At 49.9% G+C, this 20347-nt stretch overlaps 1 protein-coding gene across 1 annotated transcript; it reads right to left on the bottom strand.

Moving 5' to 3' along the window:
• Window positions 1-102: 102 nt before the first annotated feature.
• SCYL3 (SCY1 like pseudokinase 3) lies at window positions 103-18849 on the bottom strand. Its single transcript, XM_054165151.1, has 14 exons — window positions 18787-18849; window positions 14911-15201; window positions 14241-14426; window positions 13443-13556; window positions 11962-12018; window positions 11170-11272; window positions 10498-10609; window positions 9781-9858; window positions 7512-7651; window positions 6408-6595; window positions 5448-5619; window positions 3473-3616; window positions 2165-2895; window positions 103-552 (listed from the first exon to the last, which is right to left on the bottom strand). The coding sequence occupies exons 2-14, from the start codon at window positions 15073-15075 to the stop codon at window positions 490-492; spliced, it is 2253 nt and encodes a 750-aa protein (XP_054021126.1). The 5' UTR covers window positions 15076-15201; window positions 18787-18849; the 3' UTR covers window positions 103-489.
• Between the last annotated feature and the right edge of the window lie 1498 nt (window positions 18850-20347).

The raw sequence follows: 20347 nt of genomic DNA, 5'->3' as shown, positions 1-20347 counted from the left end.
ATTGATCTTGTAGCTAAAAAGTTAAAAGGAGCCATTTCTAAGGGCTTTAATTTGGGGGGAAGAAGTGTCGGGGGAAGGAAACCCAAGAAAAAGGCACATTAGTCAAGGACCTCAGTGTGACTTTCATTTATTGTCAGCAGTTTTTCAGAGCAGGGATGAGTTCTGGAACAATTGCTTACACCACACTCGGCCTCCAGCAGCACCTCGGCACCAGCACACCCATCACGCTGTTCCTCTGTCTGGTGGCAGTGGCACGCACCACAGCTGGGCATATTGCTTGAATACAGGCCTCATCCCTGCAGGTTTTGGCACAGACTGGAAAGGAGCATCCACTGCAGGATGTTGGGCCCCCTGGGGTCTTGTGGCTGCTGCAGCAGCAAGTGCCTGCCCTCTGGCCCAAGCAGCACTGAGGTACTTATCCATTGTATTAGGAAGCAGCAACTTCTTGTACAGAATCCAGCACACCACACACTGCCGCTTTCAGTCCTGTCACCAGTTAGTATCATCTTCCCAGTTCAACTCCTCCTCTTCACCCCAGCCTGCGGCTTCAGCCTAGAATCACATAGTTACCAACATTATACAATCAGAGAATTGTTTTGGGTAGAAAAGACCTCTAAGGCCCAGCTGTCAACCTAACACCACCATGGCCGTTAAACCATGTCCTGAAGGGCCATGGCCACATGTTTCTTGAATGCCTACAGGGATGGTGACTCCACTGTCCCTGGGCAACCTATTCCAGTGCCTGATGACTCTTTTGGTAAAGAAATTTTTCCCAATATCCACTGTAAACCTCCCTGGCACAATTTCATGCTATTTCCTCTCATGCTATTGCCTGATACTAGGCTGAAGAGACCAACCCCTACCCCACTACAACCTCCTTTCAGGTATTTGTAGAGAGCTTGGGTACTGTATTCCCATCCTGAGCATAGCCACAGGAGCCAGGCAGCTACAATGGTAGAGCAGGACTGATCCAGAATACTGCAAGTTCTTCATAAGACCAAAAGTAAAGTGCCAGCATTTGCACTTTTCTGTTTTAAAAGCTAACTACAAAAAGAAACACCTTAAAGACAGGGGCAAACTAACAAGGGAAGGTATTTTTTTTTGTTGTTCCTTAACATTGAAGCAAGAACTGTTTGTAACAAAATGACTTTGCATTAAGAACAGGATTCTATCAGCGAGATGCTTTCATTCCCCTGAGAAACAGCTGTTGTCCTGTTGTATGCTGCATTACAGTGAGTGACTCCCCCTCTAAATGGGGTTGATGCCAGAACAGCTTCTCAAAAATATCAAGTGTGCTATTTTTCCATGTTGTAAACAACTTCAGTGTGTATCTACAGCTCCTCTCCCTGTGCTGCTTGCTGTCCCTGTGGTGGCTCTCTTGAGGGTGAATTAGCAAAACAACTTGAAATCAACAGCTATTCCCTAGCTGAGTTTGGTGTGCAGGTGGCAGTGGTGGCAGTGCCATCTTCCCTCTGTGGAAACAAAAGCAAACTGGAGTCTCTGTGATGGGGCCAGAGGAAGTTCACTGCTTACTTAGATGCAATTTTAGAACACTTCTGGTTCTCTGAAATGAAGAAATGTCTGTATTCTTTCATGAAAACAAAGCACTAAAGTTTTTACTCTGTACTTGTGAGGTCCTGGTTTCCTGGCCAATGCTATCAGGTCTTCTTACAAGAGCCAGGAGCAGTGAGTCCTGAGTACCCTTCATGCCTGCAACCCCCCCCATTTGTGCATGGGGCTGTGCCTGTTCAGCAGACAGGATCCAGTCCTGTTTTACCTGTCCAGCAATCCAAGACTCTCTCTAACACAGTGTAGGGTCCTTGCACCCAAGATGCAGCAGCACAAATTGAGAGCTGGAGTTAGAACTTAAGTTGGTGCCTTTGGTAGTGCACAAGTTGTCCATTCCCTCACTGCCCCCTCCCACAGCTGTAGTAAGAGCCTGCTGAATTACCTGCTGCCTGATAAGATGCATCATTCAGAACTCAGCATCTTCTATTCACAGGTAAAGACTCAACCACACAGTTGTGTGCTGCTGACATTTCCTCAGATTTTCCATCCTCAGATTAAGGAGCTGCTGGTACTACCACAGTGTGTTGGGCTGTATGTGCATGCTTTAGGATCCTCTCAAGTGTGTGGTCCTTTAAACCCCACTATAGCCTCTTACCTCAACAACATCAGCTGCTGCAAATTTGGATGAAAACAGCACATTCTGGGAAGCACCTTCTCTGCTGGATGCCACACCAGAGTGACTGGGCACAACTGCTTCTGTCCTTGCTTCAGGTAAAATCAAGATAGATGAAGAAGGTTTAATGTCTGGGATCATGTCAGCAAACCAGTCCAGCTCAGGGTCTTGCACAGGTTTTCTCTTCACTTTGATCGTAAATTCTTCTCCTAGGCCAGACTCTGATGGCGACTTCCACCTTTCCTGAAAGGCTGGTTTTGGCAGCACAGTTTCTCCCAGCTGTTCCTGCTGGTCCCACTTGTTGTTGCTCCAGCTGTTTTCAGGGCAGGGTTCTGGGGGAGGATTCAGCCTGAGGTTTCTGAATTCTTTGCTCAGTTGATGGGTACCTGACAGAGGCCTTGGCATTTCAACTGCATCAGCTTGTGTCACAGTGAGGCAGTTTCCCGAGGACAGTTCAGGACTAGGGCTGCTGGGCTCAAAGTCTTCCCAGGGCTTTTCCTCTACATCATGTTCAGGAAAATAAGGTTCCACCCTCCCCTGCAGCTCTCGGGGCCGAATCTGAATGTTCACAGTTTTCTCAGTGTCTGTCTCCTCTGGCTCACTCCAGTCTGGCCACTCCTCTGTGGGCTTTTCAGAGGTAGTTAAGGAACTCCTGCTGTTCCCTAGCATATTAATGCTTCCAGGAATTCCATTCAGGGAGGACCGGTGCTCACCTGTGGAAGACAAAGGTATTATTACATACTCATTTCAGGAGAGCAACTGTAGAGACAGCTGTGCCTAGGACTCCTTCACATCACAGGTGGCACATGGCACAGAAATAAGCCAGTGAAGTCGACTGGAAAGAGGCCTCAGCACTAAACTCCTCTCAGGCCAGAAAGCATGGCCACCTCCCTGCCTACAAAGGAGGGTGTTAATCTCAGAGCCCTGTGGCAATAAAGGCTGACTACTGATAAGATACAGGTGACTGAAAATGGCCATGAAAGTAAACTGAAGCAGATTCTGAGGGCAGAGAACAACCTGACCTATAAATCTAGTGTGTGCCAAGCTGTGGCAGGGTGAAAGAACCAGAGAATCTGCTGTAGGGAAACAGAAAATGAAGTCTGGCCAGCTAGCAGTCTGTCAGCTTCCCAAGTTACTGTTCCCTGGGAAGTCACAGGTCATGCTCTTCCTTCCTCGGTTCACTGAAGCTCCTTCAGTTCAGCATTTAGGGAAAATTAACAACTTTTCCCCATAATGCTTCATTTGTAGGGCACTTGATTTCTAAAAAGAAGAGCCAGGACAAAGATTTACCTGTCCTTAAAGCCAGTGGATTGTCTTGTCGGACAGAAGGCTTCTTGGCAGGTGCATTGCCAGCAGCTGGGAACACACCAGAATGGTTCTTCAAGGGCTGAGAGGTTTGGTTCCTCTGATTGCTTACAACATGACTTGGGGAGCCTACAGGACAGAAGAGGAGAAAGGGACACCAGGTCCAGAAGGTGTGTTGTCAGTCTTAGCTGAAACAGCCCCCAGCACTGGAACGTTGTTACAGTGTTGACAAGCAATGCTGACTAAAGGCTGGAGCAACAGCTGCACCTCTCCTCACACAATACTCCTCTGTTCTTGCCCTCTGCAGCTCTGCCAGCACAGTTTGGGCAACTGCAAAGGGTCAGTTTCTGCTGATGTATTCTTTCAAGAAACACACAATGAACAAACTGATTGTGATCAGAACAGATGCTTAAAAATGCTGTCTGCCACCTAGCTAGATCCAACCCCCAGCTCCTGCCTCACACTCTGCTTCACCCAAAAGCACAGCACTGACTGTCCCAGTGGTTCACAGCACAAGCAAACTCGCACAACTACAGCAGCCCTCCTTTATGTCTGGACATGAGCAAGGCAGCTTACAGGAACAAGAGTCCTGTGATGCAGGTACTGTGACAGCTTCCCTTTCACCACTCCAAAGTGAGGGGGGTTTGGTAGTCACCACATTTGGAAGCTGCAGAAGGCTGGTTTGCTTCCCCAGGCCACTGATGACAGCTTGGCAAGCACCCAGTTGCTTGGAGGAAGCTGTGGTGGTGATTGACCAGCACTGGCCTCAGCGGTGTGAGGCCCTCTGGCCACCATCCCCAAACAGCATGGTGTGGGCCAGTAGCTCATCTCCATTGCCATCCAGCTATGCCTGCAGTTACCAGCACAGCCAAAGCTGCATGGCCTGTGGTACAGGGAAGGTCACACAGAACCTCACTCCTCCCCCTAGTGCCCCAATAAAGGGCCTTGCTTCAGTGTGGGGAGGGTGTGGACTCCATCTCTGGAAGTCCCTTCCAAACCCTAACATTCTGCACATCCTTTTAGAGGCTTCTTGAAACAGCTTATGAAGCCTTATGTGTCTGGCCTCCAGGACTGTTTGCTTCCGCAGGTCCTCTCACTGCTGAGGATAAAGGGTTTTTTTTCAGTTGTCTTTCAAGTTGTCTAATTTAAAATCTGTTCCTAAAAGTAAACTTGGGTTCAGCCTGTGATCCAAACACTAAAATAATGTGAAGAAAAATAATGCCATGAGCCATCCACAGATTTTAATCGAGGGTGGTAGCTGTCAGTACACACATCACCAACATTGACACTTCGACTGATCTCTATCACACATTTCATTTGGGGTCTCTATGCCTACAGTAGAGCAAAAGCCGACTCCTGCCTCCAGTCACAGCCATTCTAGGTTGGAATATCCAGCAAAGCTCTTAGTACTCTTGGTTCTGAGCGATCTGGCAGGTGCAGGGGCACCAAGTCTTCACTTGGATTAGCTGAAAAGCCTCCTGAGAGCTGATAAAATAGGGAAGTTTGTATTCCTTTTCCAATCTATGAATAGAAATCGGAGGGAAAGGATGAGATTCACTATTTTTACAAACAGGACAGAGGGAATATTAAAGAACTACCTGGATAGGTGCATAGGTGCTTTAGAAGGGCAGCAGAGGTTTTCCACAAACACATAATCTCCTTTACTTACAGAGATTCTTACATGAAGAAGCAGTTTAAATTTCCCCATATTTCCTACATTTAAAATATTTTATATAACTCTGCTATTATAATTCTGATGGTTGAACTCAATGATCTTAGAAGTTTTTTCCCAACCAAAACAATTCTCTGATTCTATGATCACTTCTGTATCTACAAACCACTTCATCTGGAACTGAAGTTTAGCTGCAAACCTGTCGAGTAAGCATCCAAGAAACTCTGCCCACACTGCTTGGGCAGGAGGGAAGAGAGCCCCGAGAGTACTCTTGAGTGTATCATTTACCTTCTGGGGAGAGATCAGCTGTTTTCATGAAGCTTGGTGCAGAGCTCTTGAAAATCTTTGTTCTTTCTCCACCTACAACAACTTCAGGTCCAAGCAAGGAGACAAGAACTGCTAAGCTGTGCAGCGTTATCGCAACGATAGAGTCACTGGTGTCCCGAAGGCCCAGCAGTACCTACACCAAGAACAGAATGTTACCAAGAACAGAGAATTCTGCTTCTTTACATTTTTTCCCCCTTTAAATGTTGTAGTTGCAGCACATTTCATTTCCATGATCTCCCATGGCTCTCAGTAGAGCCTGGACATTATTCTGTAGCATGAAATCAGCTTTCTCTTTAATGAGCTAAAAGAGGGTGGCTGACCAAGGCACCCTGAGCTCAGGCTGATTCCTCCTCCATTCTTGACAGCTGTGGTGTAAAACAAACACAACCTCCTACTGTGAGGCTGCCAGTCAAGGCTGACACTGACCTTGGGGTAAGACTTTTCAGTGGTGCCTAGTGATAGGAGAAGAGGCAACAGGCACAAGCTGGAACACAGGAGGCTTCGCTTAAGCAGCAGGAAAAACTTCCTTGACTCTGAGGGTGCTGGAGCACTGGACCAGGCTGCCCACAGAGGTTGTAGAGTCTCCTTCCTGGAGACTTTCAAAATCCACCTTGGCAACCTGCTCTGGATGAGCCTCCTTTATCAGAGGGATCTTTGGATGAGATGATCTCCAGAGATCCCTTCCAACCCCCATCATGCTTGGGTTCTGTATTGACACAAGCTGTGTGATGGAGGGCACCAGGTTTAACAGAACCAGTACTCCAGGCCAGGATGGGGAGTAAGGGTTAGGGCTTGCACAGAAAGGAGGTTGCAGGCTGTCTGGCCAGCAGTAGGAAATCCTAAGTTTAAGCTAAGGACCAAGCCAAGCAGCAGCAATTCTGTATTCCAGGCTACACCACGCGGTGCTTTGCCATCCCTGACCTGGGGCAAGATGATGTTTTTCAGCTCCTCCCGGGAGAACAGCTCTGCGTAGGCATGAATGTGAGACAGCAGCACCATTCGCACGTGCTCCTCGTGAACCTCAAACAGCTTCAGCAGCACAGGAATGACATGGGTCTGGAACACGGCTGGCGACAGGAGGCAGCTGGTCTGGCTCTCTCCAGTTTGCTCTAGAAAGGGAGGGGAAGATGGGAAAAGGCTGCTGCTTCAGTGATGACAGACAGCTCACCTAGGAGCTGCTCACTGAGAAACTTCTCCCAGGCAGCCAGCACCAGAACAAGAGGACACAGTCTCAAGCTGCACCAGGGGAGGTTTAGGCTGGATGTTAGGAAGAAGTTCTTCATAGAAAGTGATTGGCCATTGGAATGGGCTGCCCAGGGAGGTGGTTGAGTCACCATCACTGGCGGTGTTTAGGAAGAAACTGGATAGGGTGCTTGGTGCCATGGTTTAGTTGATTAGATGGTGTTGGATGATAGGTTGGACTCAATGATCTCAAAGGTCTTTTCCAACCTGGTCTGGTCTATTCTATTCTATTCTATACCATTGCAGCAGACTCATCAGCTGCCAACACAGCTTTTTAGGGATGTTAAGAGACAGGCAGAAGGAGAGGTGGCAGTGCCCACGTCCATTGCTGAGGCAGTCACAAAACACGTACTGCTCAGCTGGGACACCAGTGGCTATTTAGGAAACCTTTAAGAGAGGGGAGTCAAACAGCAGGGACAGAGATTGCTGAGCACCTCTGACAGGACAGGAGAGTAGACTGAGCACCTGTACAGGAATGCAGTTGTTGAAGAAAAGGGCAGGCAGAGGATAACTGAGAAAAGGGAAAGCCACTGGGAAAGCCTGAGGTGATACTTTATAAGCCTGGGAAAGAGCCCAGGCGATTCTCAATTCTCCTTTTGGCATCAGCAGAGAAGTGGAAAGTAGAGGGAAGCACACAACTGCCCTTTCCACTTCTGCATGTTACAGTATTTGTTCTGGTTAAATAAATGCCATTGTTCCCTTGATTCAATGGAACCACTGCTCTGAATTCATTCCAAACTTGTCAATAATAATTGTGGTGAGATTAAATATCTTAAAGCTCACCTTTCTTTGGACCCAGCAGATGAGGAAGAAAACTTTTGACAGCTACAGGTTCTGCAAACACAAGCTGATTGAGTAGAAGAGGCACCAGCCGTGATGCGATCAGCTCCTCTGACAAGCCAGCCACCCTGTCCAGCAGGAATCTGCAGTCCAGGAGAAAGCTATTAGTATGGAGGCAGCCTTCCATGCTTTCCTGGCTGTTTGCTTTCATGGTGCTTTCGCCTCTGTTTGTGTCTGCCTCATCTCCTAGAGGAAGTGTCCCACCACAGCCTTTGCCTCTGCATGTACTCTAACCCAGAAGGAGAAGGCTCTGGCATGCCTGAGGCTTTCAGTCGAAGGTAACATGGAACAGGGGACAGAGACACATCCTGTAAAGCCCCAAACCCGGGTCACAGGCTCTCAGGAACACATCCAGAAGCACCACTGCACCCGCAGCTGGCACACAAAGGCTCTCCACTCCAAGAAACTGCCCACTGCTGTGGCATCAAAACTACCTCACAGCTGTTGTCTCCCATGTAGTGCTACAGTGTTGCTACTACTGCAGGAGGGTTGTCCTCTCGCCCCACAGCCTGGTGCACTGAAAAAAATCATCCTCCTGCTTGAGAAAAGCCTGCTCTGCCCACCACAAGCTGCCCTTGCAAAAAGTGAATCCCACTTTGAAACTGCCATTGAACACATTTTAGGGATGGCCAACAGAGGACGGGTTGTGGTGACTTCAGTCACGGAGTTTGCTTTGTGCAACTGCTCTTGTAGGATTTTGATTTTTACAATAGCAGCAGCAGTTACTGTTGCTCTCTAGGCCTGAAGGAGACTAAGAGCAAGACTGCACATGCTGTGAAGGCCCCTCTGCCTAATAAAGGGGCAACTGCAGTATCTTGAAGGGTAGTATTTATTCCCTCCCTTGGTAAATACTGCTGCTACAGAGATAGTGGGAACTCTTCTGAACACTCCTGATGGTGACTACAGGAGTACCAAACAGGCAGGAAAAGAGCTCTGTAAGAATTCTCTGGCTCCTTTGTAGGGCAAAAAATAAAGAACAATTCAGGTTCTCCTTTTTTCAGGCCCAGATAAAGCCATGGCTACAGGGCATTTACAGAACACTTCTTAGGGACCACAACAATAGGATTTCCTGCAGATGCTGCACTGCTGCAGCCAAGACATTCGGAACAGACAGCAGCTTTACCCAGACTAGGCTGGCTCCACAGCATCAATTCACCCAACGTGCCTTGCTGAAAACCTTCTCATTGGCAGCTTACAAGATCTGCCTAAAAGGAAAAAAACTGCAGCCTCAAGAGATGGCTGGTGCTGGATTTCCCTTTCTCGCAAAGTCACATCTAAAATAGAGCTACTTCTACGAACGAGGCAGGGGAAAGGTCGGGGGCTTCGCAGCACGTTAAAAGCAGCTCTCATCTTTTAGAGCACACTGAAGCGAAGCGAGCAGATGGCCTTTGTCTACAGCAGCAGGACCCTAGGACAGCTCCAGTGAGGACCTGCTCACCAGAGCTTAAGCAGATGAGCTGTTAGACCATGGTTTCTCCTCTACTGTATTGCTACAGCACACAGATGGGATTTTCAAATGATTCCTGCTGACCCTGGTGCAGCAGAGATGGGACAGTGCTGCTGGAGCGCGTGGAAGAGAACCTGAACAATCTAACTCTGTTGGCAACAGCAGCATTACACCCCCCTCAACGTGCATTAGCTCAGTTAGGACATGGACAAGGCAAAAAATGCTTTCCTTTTCATGTCTATCCCTGTGGCCCTGGGACAGCTTCTCTTCTTGGCCCTACAGATGCTCCACCCAGCTGTTAGCAAGCAGGCAGGACTCAGAGAAGAACCCCTGAAGTGACACATGCCACTACAGGCCCATTTCTAACCACATCTCCAGCAACACTGGCGGGGCTGTAGCAGGTCAAACACTGCTGCCTGTACAGCTGTGCACAGTGGCACTCTTGAGGCCAGAGAGTGTAGAACAACGCAGAGCCCAGCGAGTGTAGAACAACGCAGAGCCCAGCAGGTACTGCTGCTCCCAAACACCAAACCATGCCTGAGAAACTGGGGAAGGAGGGAGTGAAGAGTCTCCTCTCTGATGTGATCTTGTGTGGCTGGAGTACCCAAAATATTAGAGAGCTAACAGTGTTCTGCCAAAGCAGTCAAAGTCTGCCACCTGAGGAACCACCTCTCTGGCCACCAGCCTTCCCAGGTTCCCTCACAATCCCATTTGGCAGAAGTATTTCTGAAGTGAGAAGCTTCCCGATGATACTCCTTCACTTACTTGAAAAACTCTGTCTTTTCCTCCTCAGACTTTACTGTTAAGGTCTTCAGAAAATTCACAACTTCCAGAAAATCATTCCTAAGCACAAAAACACAGGCTGTCAAGTGTGATCCTTATTGATGCTAGAACCTCCCACAACTAAAGAGATGGCAAATCCCCATCCTTCATTTAGCAGAGAATGCTAGACAGAGGAACACAAGTCAGGTGCTGGTGGACCATCAACACCAGCATGGTGGTATGACTAAGAAACCCAAAAGCTGCACTTTGAAGCCAGCATTCCCAGGGAGATTTCACCAATGCATCATAAGCCACCTTTGTCCATCTGACTAGGGCAACAAGGAGAGCAAAGTACCACCCTACACTAATGCCACCACCCAGAGCAGCACTGAGGTGACAGCTGACAGCTCTGTGTGGCTATCTGAGAGCCTGCTTTGCTCCAGCAGCATCTCTAGTGATGTTCTTTCCCAGAGCATTTCCCCCCAACTCCCAAAAGCTTGGGGAAATCCAGCTGGTTGTGTGTGACTACAGGACACGTTTCTGTCATCACCTCGTTTGGAGGGCTGCTAATGCTTTTTTAATTTGAGTGTCCTTGTCAAAGATCCCTGAAAGAGGGCAGGATTAAGTCTGTGCTCCCCTTCACAAAGGTCACACAGCTGCTGCACAGCAACAGGCAGTATCAAGACATACCCAGACAGGCAAGGATATTCCTTTCCTTACCTGAAGAACTCGTGAGACAATAAGCTGGACAGTGGTGGACGAGACTTTGGGTCTGGATTCAGCAGTGTACTGTGCAAGGTTTGCTGAAAGCTGGAGAGAGTATCTGCTGAAACTGAAATCCAGAGCACCCACAGTTAGATTTCTCCCTCAATGCTGAATAAACTACGTTCAGGAGCCCTCCACCCTCCCATAACCTTACTTTAGCTCTCTTTGATAGCAAAATTGTTCTTGTCTGTCCCTAAAGGAAAAGAAACAGAATTTCCATTTCTCCTCCTAAGCTGCTTGGCTATCAGGGCACCAAGGAATGCTGCTGCTCTCCCACAAAGCTTCTTGCTCTGCTAGGAGACAGCAGCCCCAGCCCAGCTGTGGTACACAACACCCTTGATGGAGCAGCTGCTGGGGCAGGACCAAGCAAACCTCTGACTGCTGCACTCATGTTGCACAGGCTGGTGACCTCCAGCCACATCTGAGCACATTCAGATGCAGGAAAAGGGGAACTCAGCAGAAGCCAAAGCCTGTGTTTTAATTTGAGAAACACAAAGAACAGCAACGGCCGCTGAATCTGCGCCACATCTGCCAGCTGCAGCGAAAGGCAGATGGTTTGGCACACACACACAAGGAAGAAGCTAGAGAGTCCTGCTGACAGCAAGCCAGACAGGTGTCATTCCTCACCCTGATCATTTAGGACTGTCAGGAGGTTTTCGACCATTGCTCCAAAGGCGTAGGCGTCCCTCGCGTGCCCACAGCCGTTGGGCAGAATTTTGAACTCTGCAGACTGAAAATAAACCCAAAAAGATCAGCAAGAAAGGAGTTAACAAAACACTTGGGAGTTTCCAGAAGTCTTTATCCCTCCCTGTCCCCACCATATACACTCTCCAATTCCTTTTGTAACACCAAAGCTCCACTAAGTAGCCTACAGGTACTTGCTAAAAACACCACCACTGACTGGGGAATTTATAACCCAAAGGCGAAACTACCTAATGATGGAACAGCTCCCTGATGAATGCACACAGCAACTGCACCTTCCAGCATTTCTATGGAAACAGGATCATTACAAGGAGAAAGAGCTCCTCCAGCAATTCATAGGATGCTTAATGGATAGGAGGTGCCTAACTGGCTGCGACATAGAGCTTCACAACCATGGGACCACAGTGCTCTGGACCATCTCAGCAACTACTCTAATTTTTGCAAAGCTTTGGTGATGTAGAAGCATTGAAGACTGAAAAAAATATTGAGAACCTGCTGTTCCATCACTTCTCACTCAGAATTTCACTTCCCTGTGCACAACACCATTCCCAGATCAGGGATGGGATGGAAGGAGAGTAAACCTCAGATTTTATCCAACAGCCACTTCCTCCCATTCAGGCATAAGGAAATAAAATGTGTGAATGAAAACTATTTCCTAAGCATCACACTTTCACTCACTGGCAGTAAGAAGTTCCTCCAGCAAGGGATGTTACTCACCAGCTCCTCGCAGGGGATGCACGACTGGTCTCGTACTGACTTGACCTGAGAGAGGAACTGGAAGGAGAGAAGGGGAGACATGAGTTGCCTCAGTCGCTTCTCTGTGCCCTGTGGAGCAGGGCAGGTGCTGGGCAGGTGGCAGAAGTCTGCCCCTGCACCTTGAGCTGGCAAACAGGGCAAGCTGTTTTCATAGAATCATAGAATCAATAAGGTTGGAAGAGACCTCAAGGATCATCAAATCCAACCTGTCACCACAGACCTCATGACTACTAAACTGTGGCACCAAGTGCCATGTCCAATCCCCTCTTGAACACCTCCAGGGATAGTGACTCCACCACCTCCCTGGGCAGCACATTCCAATGGCTAACAACTCTCTCTGTGAAGAACTTTCTCCTCACCTTGAGCCCAAACTTCCCCTGGCACAGCTTGAGACTGTGTCCTCTTGTTCTGGTGCTGGTTGCCTGGGAGAAGAGACCAACTCCCTCCTGGCTACAACCTCTCTTCAGGTAGTTGTAGACAGCAGTAAGGCCTCCCCTGAGCCTCCTCTTCTCCAGGCTAAACAGCCCCAGCTCCCTCAGCCTCTCCTCACAGGGCTGTGCTCAAGGCCTCTCCCCAGCCTCATTGCCCTTCTCTGGACACGTTCAAGTGTCTCAATGTCCTTCTTAAATTGAGGGGCCCAGAACTGGACACAGCCCTGCCTGGAGAAGCAGCATAAATGGGCCAGGCGTGAAGCACCAAGCTGGCAGTGCATCACAAACAACTCATCTCTTTGGTCCTCAGTCCGACTGTCCTGCGTGAGCCACGCCAACAGGCGGAGGATTTAACGAGCAGGTTTTACTGCCATGCTGTTGGCATTGTTGTGCAGCACCAGGCATGTCTGCCTGATCCCTTCTGAAAGGTGACACATGGCAGTGACATTCAGTACAGTTCCTGAAGAATTTGTGGGTCCTCTGGGAGATGAGGCAATACACATTCACGGCAGTGCCAGGCTGCAGCAATGACTGCACAGCATGCAGCAGAAAGCAAACCAGGATTTTTTCTGCTCAGACCAGTAAGAAGCAATGAAGATGCCAGAAAAGCTAAGAAGTCATTTACCTTTCTTATTGATTAGTTCCAACCCAGATCCTTCTGCTCCACACTAAAGCTTTTTTCATTTAGTTTGTTTTTAAATCAGACCAGAGGAGCACTTACTCTGCAGATTCTTGAACAATCTTCTCCCTCCAGCCAGCCATCTCCCTAGGCAAAGTAGCTGCTTTCTGGGGAATTAGTTTCTGTTTGTGCAGCCATTGTAGTTTATAGTTACGGTGTCCTCAGAGCAAAGATGCAGGTCAGAGCTGGATGTGAGCCAACACACTCAGCAGTAAGGGACTGGGCCTTTAGTAGTGGAAAGACTTGGGCCTTTACACCCATAGCTGGCCAGCTTCTGCAGGCCAGGAGCCCACTCCTGGGCATCAAGTGGGTGGCCTTTGCTTGGCTCTTACCTCTGGGGTGGCTTCAGTGAAGTTACAGACTGTTTCCATTCCTCCCAGCTTCCAGTGCCCATCCTCACTTACAAACACGGATGATAAACAGACATTGTTATGTGTTAGGTTTCCCTAAAACATACCAAAGGATAAAAAGAGAAAAAGAAGATAACAGGCTTGGGGATAGATAAAGATATAAGATCTTAATCATCACTAATGAGATCCTGTGAGGAGCTGAAGGAAAGCTGCCCAAAAGCACAGAGCTCTACAGGTCCTTCAGGATTTGCTAGGTGACTAGCAGGTACCAGGCAAATGGGCTGGGGCTCTCGAGGGGACAAAGCTCTAATTGGCACAGCCCTTGCAATGCAACTGTAAATCCAGAGAAGATCTCCAGCTATGAACACCAAAGCTACAGTCTGAGCTGGGATTTATCTGCAGTCCTGGACAAACACATGGTGCCAAAACAGGGGAGCAGTGACAGCAATGTCTGACACATGGCAACAACTGTAAATGAATGCCAAGGCCGAGGAAACCCATTCCCCTGAAGTAAGCAGCACTGCAAGCAGTTGGCAGTTCATGAAGGGAGAAGTGCTCCCTTTCATCCAAACCCCACAGCATTTTCAACCACCCTCCCTCCTACCAAGTAGCCAATGATTTGAGCAGTTTCAGCCTAAAAGAACTGTCAAGTGTGGATCTGTCTTGTCGTAAGGAATCAGGATTGAGGTGGTCATCCAGCCAAGCCCAGGGACAAGCTTCTCCTGTTACATTTTACCTGACTTCTACAAAAGCCTGATGACTCTTGCCAGTGGTACCTACCCTGTCATGGAGGAAGATGAGTGCCAGCAACACATCATAGATGCCTGCACAGATTTCTGCAGAAGAGAGTGTCTCCAGGACCATCTCCAGAGGCTTCACACGTTCTGTAACCAGGTGGATCCCATTTGCTTCCACAGTACAGGAGAGGAAGCGCAGAAGGCAAGGGTGGCGCAAGGTCTTCAGGTGCTTCCAGAAACAAAAACACCTGTTAGATCTCCTCCAAGCCATCTCTCATGGCTGCAGAGCTTAGCCTTGTACAGTTTCTGCTTGGATTTAGACAGCCCAATCCTGCTCTTCACCACACATTTAGCACACTCACCCACTCATTGTGGAACCCTTTGTAACACGGCTAGATAAAGTCTTACACTAAATAAACACAGTTTTTTGGGTAGGATCCACCCAAGACTGGCTGACTGAGACATGAAGGAGAGGACCAGCACTCTGTGAAGTCATGCAGGTATTGCTTCCTGAACCCCGCTTCTCCCATCAATGAGCTCTGCAGCTGCCACCCCACCCTGCACAGCAGCTGTTTGCAGACAGGCTCACCTTCAACCTTTTCTCCTGCCCTCACTCCCCAAGGGTTTTGACCCTCTTGAACTGTATCCCACCTCTCCAAGGAAAAGGAGGGCCAGCTCTGAGCAGTGTGTCCCAGGCAGTGTGTCTGCAGTACCTTGGCAGCTTTGTGAACCTTATCTTCGTTCTCCCGCTTGTACACAAAGACGGAGGCGAGTTTGCCATCCTGCAGCACGGCCGGGTAGATGGCGTGTCCTGTCGGCAGGGTGGACGGCGGCTCCTCCAGCGTGTAGCTCTTTAAAGCGCTGTTCTCCGAGCCCATCACTTGCACACTTCAGCTGTTGTAGAGGTCCCCTCTTGATGACAAACTGGCCTTGGGGTGAAGGAAGACTTTTTCAGGCAGACTTACTTCCAGCACACACTGTCCACTCCACCTTCAGAGCATTTTCTGCAATGCATAAGAGAGCCATCAAGAACCTCCTGCTGCCACTATCCTCTCCTTCAGCTGAAGGACAAGAATAAAAGCTCCACCCACTGTAATGGAAATCCACTGTCCATGAACAGGTTCAGGTCAGCAGGTGAGCAGCATTATAGCTGTGGAATCATAGAATAGGGTGGGTTGGAAGGGACCTTAAAGATCATCTGTAGCGTTCCAACCTCCCTGCCATGGGCAGGGACACCTTCCACTAGACAAGGCCCCATCCAGCATGGCCTTGAACAACTTTCCTGGGCAACCTGTTCCACTGTCTCACCATCCTCACTGTAAAGAATTTCCTCCTAAGAAGAGCTAGGACTCTCCTGGCCTCTGTGTCAGCATCACCACCAGATATAACCAGCTCTGACAGATGAACAGACAGTATGGCATCCACTAGTCCTTGATGTGACTACCAAAGCCAAGATCCACCAAAAGACCCCAGTCATGCAGACAGCTACTCCAGAGACTGTGCTGGGATTAAGCCCAGTCAGCAGTTAGGAACTGTGACTGCCATGGCCTCAGTGCACAAGCAGCACCTGTTTGCAGCTTTGAACACAGTCATTCCTCAGCTCTCCAAGCCAAAGAGGATTTCAGTGAAGCTAGAGTCAGGTAAGCTCCTCCAGCAGCATGCTCTTCCCTCTTACTTCCAGTTTACCTTCTCCCCACCTGACAAATGTTCCATCTGCCTACCAGCCCTTCCTTCCTCTCACAGCCTCTGTCAGGAAGAGGCTGACCCATATTTTTGTGCTGCTTCCTCGCACACAAAACCAGCAAAACAAACATGCTGATTGCAGAGGCGCTCTCAGAAATCACTGACCAAGCAGATGCTCTGTAACCAGGCTTGTGATCAGTCCATAGGCCAGACCCCAAGCACTGCTCTGCACACAGGCTAGCAAACAATCTTTGGTGGGAGGAGAGAGAAAAACCTCAGTTGTCAGGGGAAGCAGAGCACCCCCAAGCATTTTTTGCAATTAGACAATATTGTTGTGGTGATTGTTTCCAACCACAACTTGAGGCTTCAGGAGGGCAGCAACACAGGAGTCTCTCAGCTCCCTGATCAAGCTGTTCCAGCAAAGCTGCTGCTCTGGCCCCATGCTGCACCTCTAGATCAGGCTCTCCCAGGAGCTCCAAGGTCAGCAGCACCAGGAGCTCTTAGAAGAGAGCTGGTCTGTTATGGTTCCCTGGATTCTTTTCACTGCTTCTGTTAAGAATTAGTTACCTAAATCATTTCTCCTCTTTCCCCCAAAATAGCCCATGTTTAAACATGTTAGGATCTGATGGTTTTATTAAATGTAAACATACCAACTGCACAGCTCCACTAGCCAACAGGAGCACCAGGAAGGAGCAGACTGCTGCCTCTTTAATAGGCTTCATACACCCCCCTGCTCATGCATCCTTTTAATGACCTTTGTTAGCTAACTGCTCTGTAACAAACAGGTCCCTATAACTCCAAGTGTGCTTCTTGCTGTGGGGAATGGACCCTAGAAACACATGAGACAGGGGAACCAGAACACCTCACAGCTCTTAACTGTTTGATATGAGCTGATCTTAACCCTCCAGAGTGTACAACCACCACTATGGTCTGAAATGATGTTTGCTTTTTATTAAATTGAGTTTGTGTGTCCTGACCCACCTAAAAATCTAACACTAAACTAACTACAGAACACTCAACTTCCCATTGTTCTTTCCCCTCTAGTGTCAGTTTCTTTTAGTGTGACCTTTAAGTAGTAAGGAAAAAAAACTACAGAAGCCTAAACTACAGCTCCCCAGCGCTACACAGAGTGGAGAGCAGGGGGAAAGCAAGGACCACACAGCCATTAAACACATTCCTTAAAAAAACCCCAACTTTCTACTGAACTCTTTGGCATAGGGGGACTCACACTGCCCCAGGATGGTGAGCTTCCCCTCAGCCAGTCCTTGGAGCTCTCCTCTGGTTCACCACAGGTTAACATTCCACACCTGTGTACAACAGCACCAGCTGCCCTCCTGGGCACAGCTGAGTGCACTCACCTGCATTCCCTGCACTTTCCAGTGCTGCCTTGTTCCCTGACTCAACTGCAGTTATTTCTCAGTCAGATTTTGCCCAAAACAGCTGAAAGTGTCTGAGCTGACCTAGTGCCTCATGCTTTCCAAATACGTATGGACACGCTCACCGGTGACAAATTTGGCTTCGGAGACACCCATGGTACAGAAATATTCTAACAGAGTCATTCCAGTAACAGTGATCTACTCCAGCACCACTACACAACCACCAGCTCCAAATAAGCACCCCTTGCTCCAGGGAACCACCTCTCAGGAGGAGCCCAGTCCCTCATTATCAGGCACTGAGCACCTTCAAGTGAGCAGGTTCTACCAACCAAGCAGCAACAGCAGCCTGCAGAGACACAAGCTGTTTTCCAGTAACACTTCAGCTTTGAAAAAGCTGCAGTTGGTTTCTTTTGCTTTTCACACCACTCCAAAATACTTTGGCTACTGAGAGTCCAGCAGGCAAACCATTTGCAAAGGTGTTCACCCAGGTGTGGCTAAAACCCATGGAAGAACTCTTCTGATGCTAAGATAAACAGTGGCACAACTCCAGTGTGCAAGGACTGTGTGTGCTTTGTGGGCTAAGTGCATTACCCACATTAGAATCCTTTAATATCTTGATCTATGATCTTATTTTCTCTAAGTTGAAAACATGAACATTAGATGTAACACACAACACACACTGAGACGGAGAGGAGCCCAGCAGGGAAAGCCAGAGGGAATGGTAGTTCAGAACAATTTACATTTGCCACTACAGTGCTAGCTGGAATCTCAGTTTAGCTTCTTTGCTGACTGCTAGCCCCCCACCTAAGGAGGTATCCACCCAAAACACACGCGAAGCCCTGCTGCTCCACAGCTAAAAGTGAGGTAGTTTCCAGCTCTCCCTCGCCCTGCACGCCGCTTCCTGTGCCAGCAGAGCCTCCTGGAAGCCGCTGTCAGAGGCGACAGGAGTTCTGCTCCCAAAGGCAGAGAGCTTTCCAACTCAGCAGCTCACACGTCCAGCGGGCACCCTGCGCAAGCAGCGCCACGAAGGCGGGCAGGTGGGCGATCGGTAGGCAACGGCCTCAGGGAAAGGATGTGATTTACTGCACCTTCCGATGGGCAGCACAAGGCCGGACACCAGGCAGGGGTCCGGAGCAGGCATTTTAACGGAGGGCCTCCCGAGGAACACCAGCGGCCGGGAATAACGCCGCTGCCTACAGCGGCACTGAAAACGACGACAGTCGCCGGTGGGGCGATTACTTTTCCCTCAGAAAAGCCAGCTTTCGGCCCCGCCGCAGGCCACACCTGCGCGCAACAGATGCCCGCACCAAGGGAGGACAGTGTCACCACTGCGTGAGCCGGGCTGCCAGGGCCCTCCTCAGCCAGACCCGAGGCACTGACCGCTGCCCGGGCGCCAGGGGAGCGGGGCCGCCGGGTCCCCGGGCGACCTGCGGCGGGTGGAGTAGCAGAGCCCTGGTTACCCCGGCCGTCACCCCCATTCCCCTCAGCCCCTCATCAGCAGTCACCCCCCCGTCTCGGCCCGCTCCCCACCTGCTCCCCGCCGCCTCGGCCCCGCCGGCCGCTCTTCCCTCACAGCGCGGCCGCCGACTCGCGCTTCCGGCAAGAGCTGCATCAGAGAGGCAGGGAAGTAGAGCGTCGCCGAGAGCCTTGAGCGCCCCCTGGCGGCGGGCGGGACGCGGCGAAGCCTCGGTGGGGGTGATCGCTTTGCTTGAAGGCGTGGCCCGCGAAGCGTGGTGGCCATTTTTGTTGTGGGCAGTCTTGCCCGTCCCTCGGTGATTCGGAGCCGGCAGCGATGGTCTGGGAGCGCTCCCGAGCCCTGCACCTCAAGCATCTCGGGAATGGTAGCAGCAGCAAAACACCGGCGTGAACCGCGAACCCAGCCCTGTAGGCAGCCTGGGCACGGGTCAGCCCCGCGGCTCCCGTCTGCGCTGCAGACTGCGTCTGTCGTGCCTGTTGCGCGATGCCGCCGGCGCGGTGGGCTGGCCAAACGCGCCGCCTGAGCCCCTTTGTGGAAAGGAGCTGTGCTGCCTGTGAGCTGTGGACCTCGGGTGCTTGGGGAGTAAGTGTCTGCCTCCACGGAACGTACAGCAGCTTCTTGTCCTCAGATGCATTTAGAATTATGAAATTATTTGGATAGGAAGGGGCCTTTAGAGCTCATTTTGTCCACCCCCCACCCTCCTCCCCTTGCAGTGAGCAGGGACATCTTCAACCGGATCTGACTGCTCAGTCTGGTGCATCCTGACCTGGCATGTTCGCAGGGATGGGGCATCTACTACCTTTTTGGGCAGTCTCGCTTGGGCCAGTGTTTCACTACCCGCAGTGTAAAACATTTCTTCCTTAGTTTAAATCACCCCTTCTACATCTATCACCTTTATCGTGTCACAACAGGCCGTCTTCATTATAAGCCCCTAATGGCTGGACGCAGCACTGCAGAGGGGGTCTCACCAGAGCAGAGTGGCAGAATCACCTCCCTTGATCTGCTGGCCATGTTTCTTTTGATGCAGCCCAGGATGTGAGTGTCCTTCTGGGCTGCAACTGCGTATCAGTGGCTCATGTCCAGCTTTTCATCCACCAGCTTCCTTTTATCACCATTTAGGAAGCCAATTTCCTCCCACAGCTTCCCTGCTGAGCCCCCACACCACTGCTAGAGAGACTCAAGCAACGGCTTCCCCACTAGCCCAAACAAGGGGTGAGCGACAGGGTGAAAACGGCGCACGCGAGGCAGGTGGTCTGTCTCACACAACTCCTGCGCCACCGCCCCGAGCCCTGCGCCTTTGCTTTGGTGGTGTAACTCCTGCATCATAAGGAGATCTATTTAATGCCATTAAAACTAATTGCTCTCCGTGCTGCAGAGTAAAGGGACTCTGGGGAGGGATTTCACGTGAGTATTTTGGAGAGGAGGACGAAGGTTGAAAGGAATTACTCTGGTGCGGTGGGAGGTCTGGGCTTTTCACACGCTATTTTCATATCACCAGTGTTATTCCAGTTTCATGCAGCGCCAGGGCATTAGGATGTGGTTTGCTCAATCATTTTGAACCTAATGCTTAGAGCAAGCAGGGCCCAGCAGCACACCCCAGACCCGTGGCCTTGT

This window comes from Dryobates pubescens, chromosome 11 (genome assembly GCF_014839835.1).
Source record: "Dryobates pubescens isolate bDryPub1 chromosome 11, bDryPub1.pri, whole genome shotgun sequence".
Classification (NCBI taxonomy): domain Eukaryota; kingdom Metazoa; phylum Chordata; class Aves; order Piciformes; family Picidae; genus Dryobates; species Dryobates pubescens.
The sequence above is the reverse complement of the archived record's forward strand: the minus strand, read 5'-3'. Positions and strand labels throughout refer to the sequence as shown.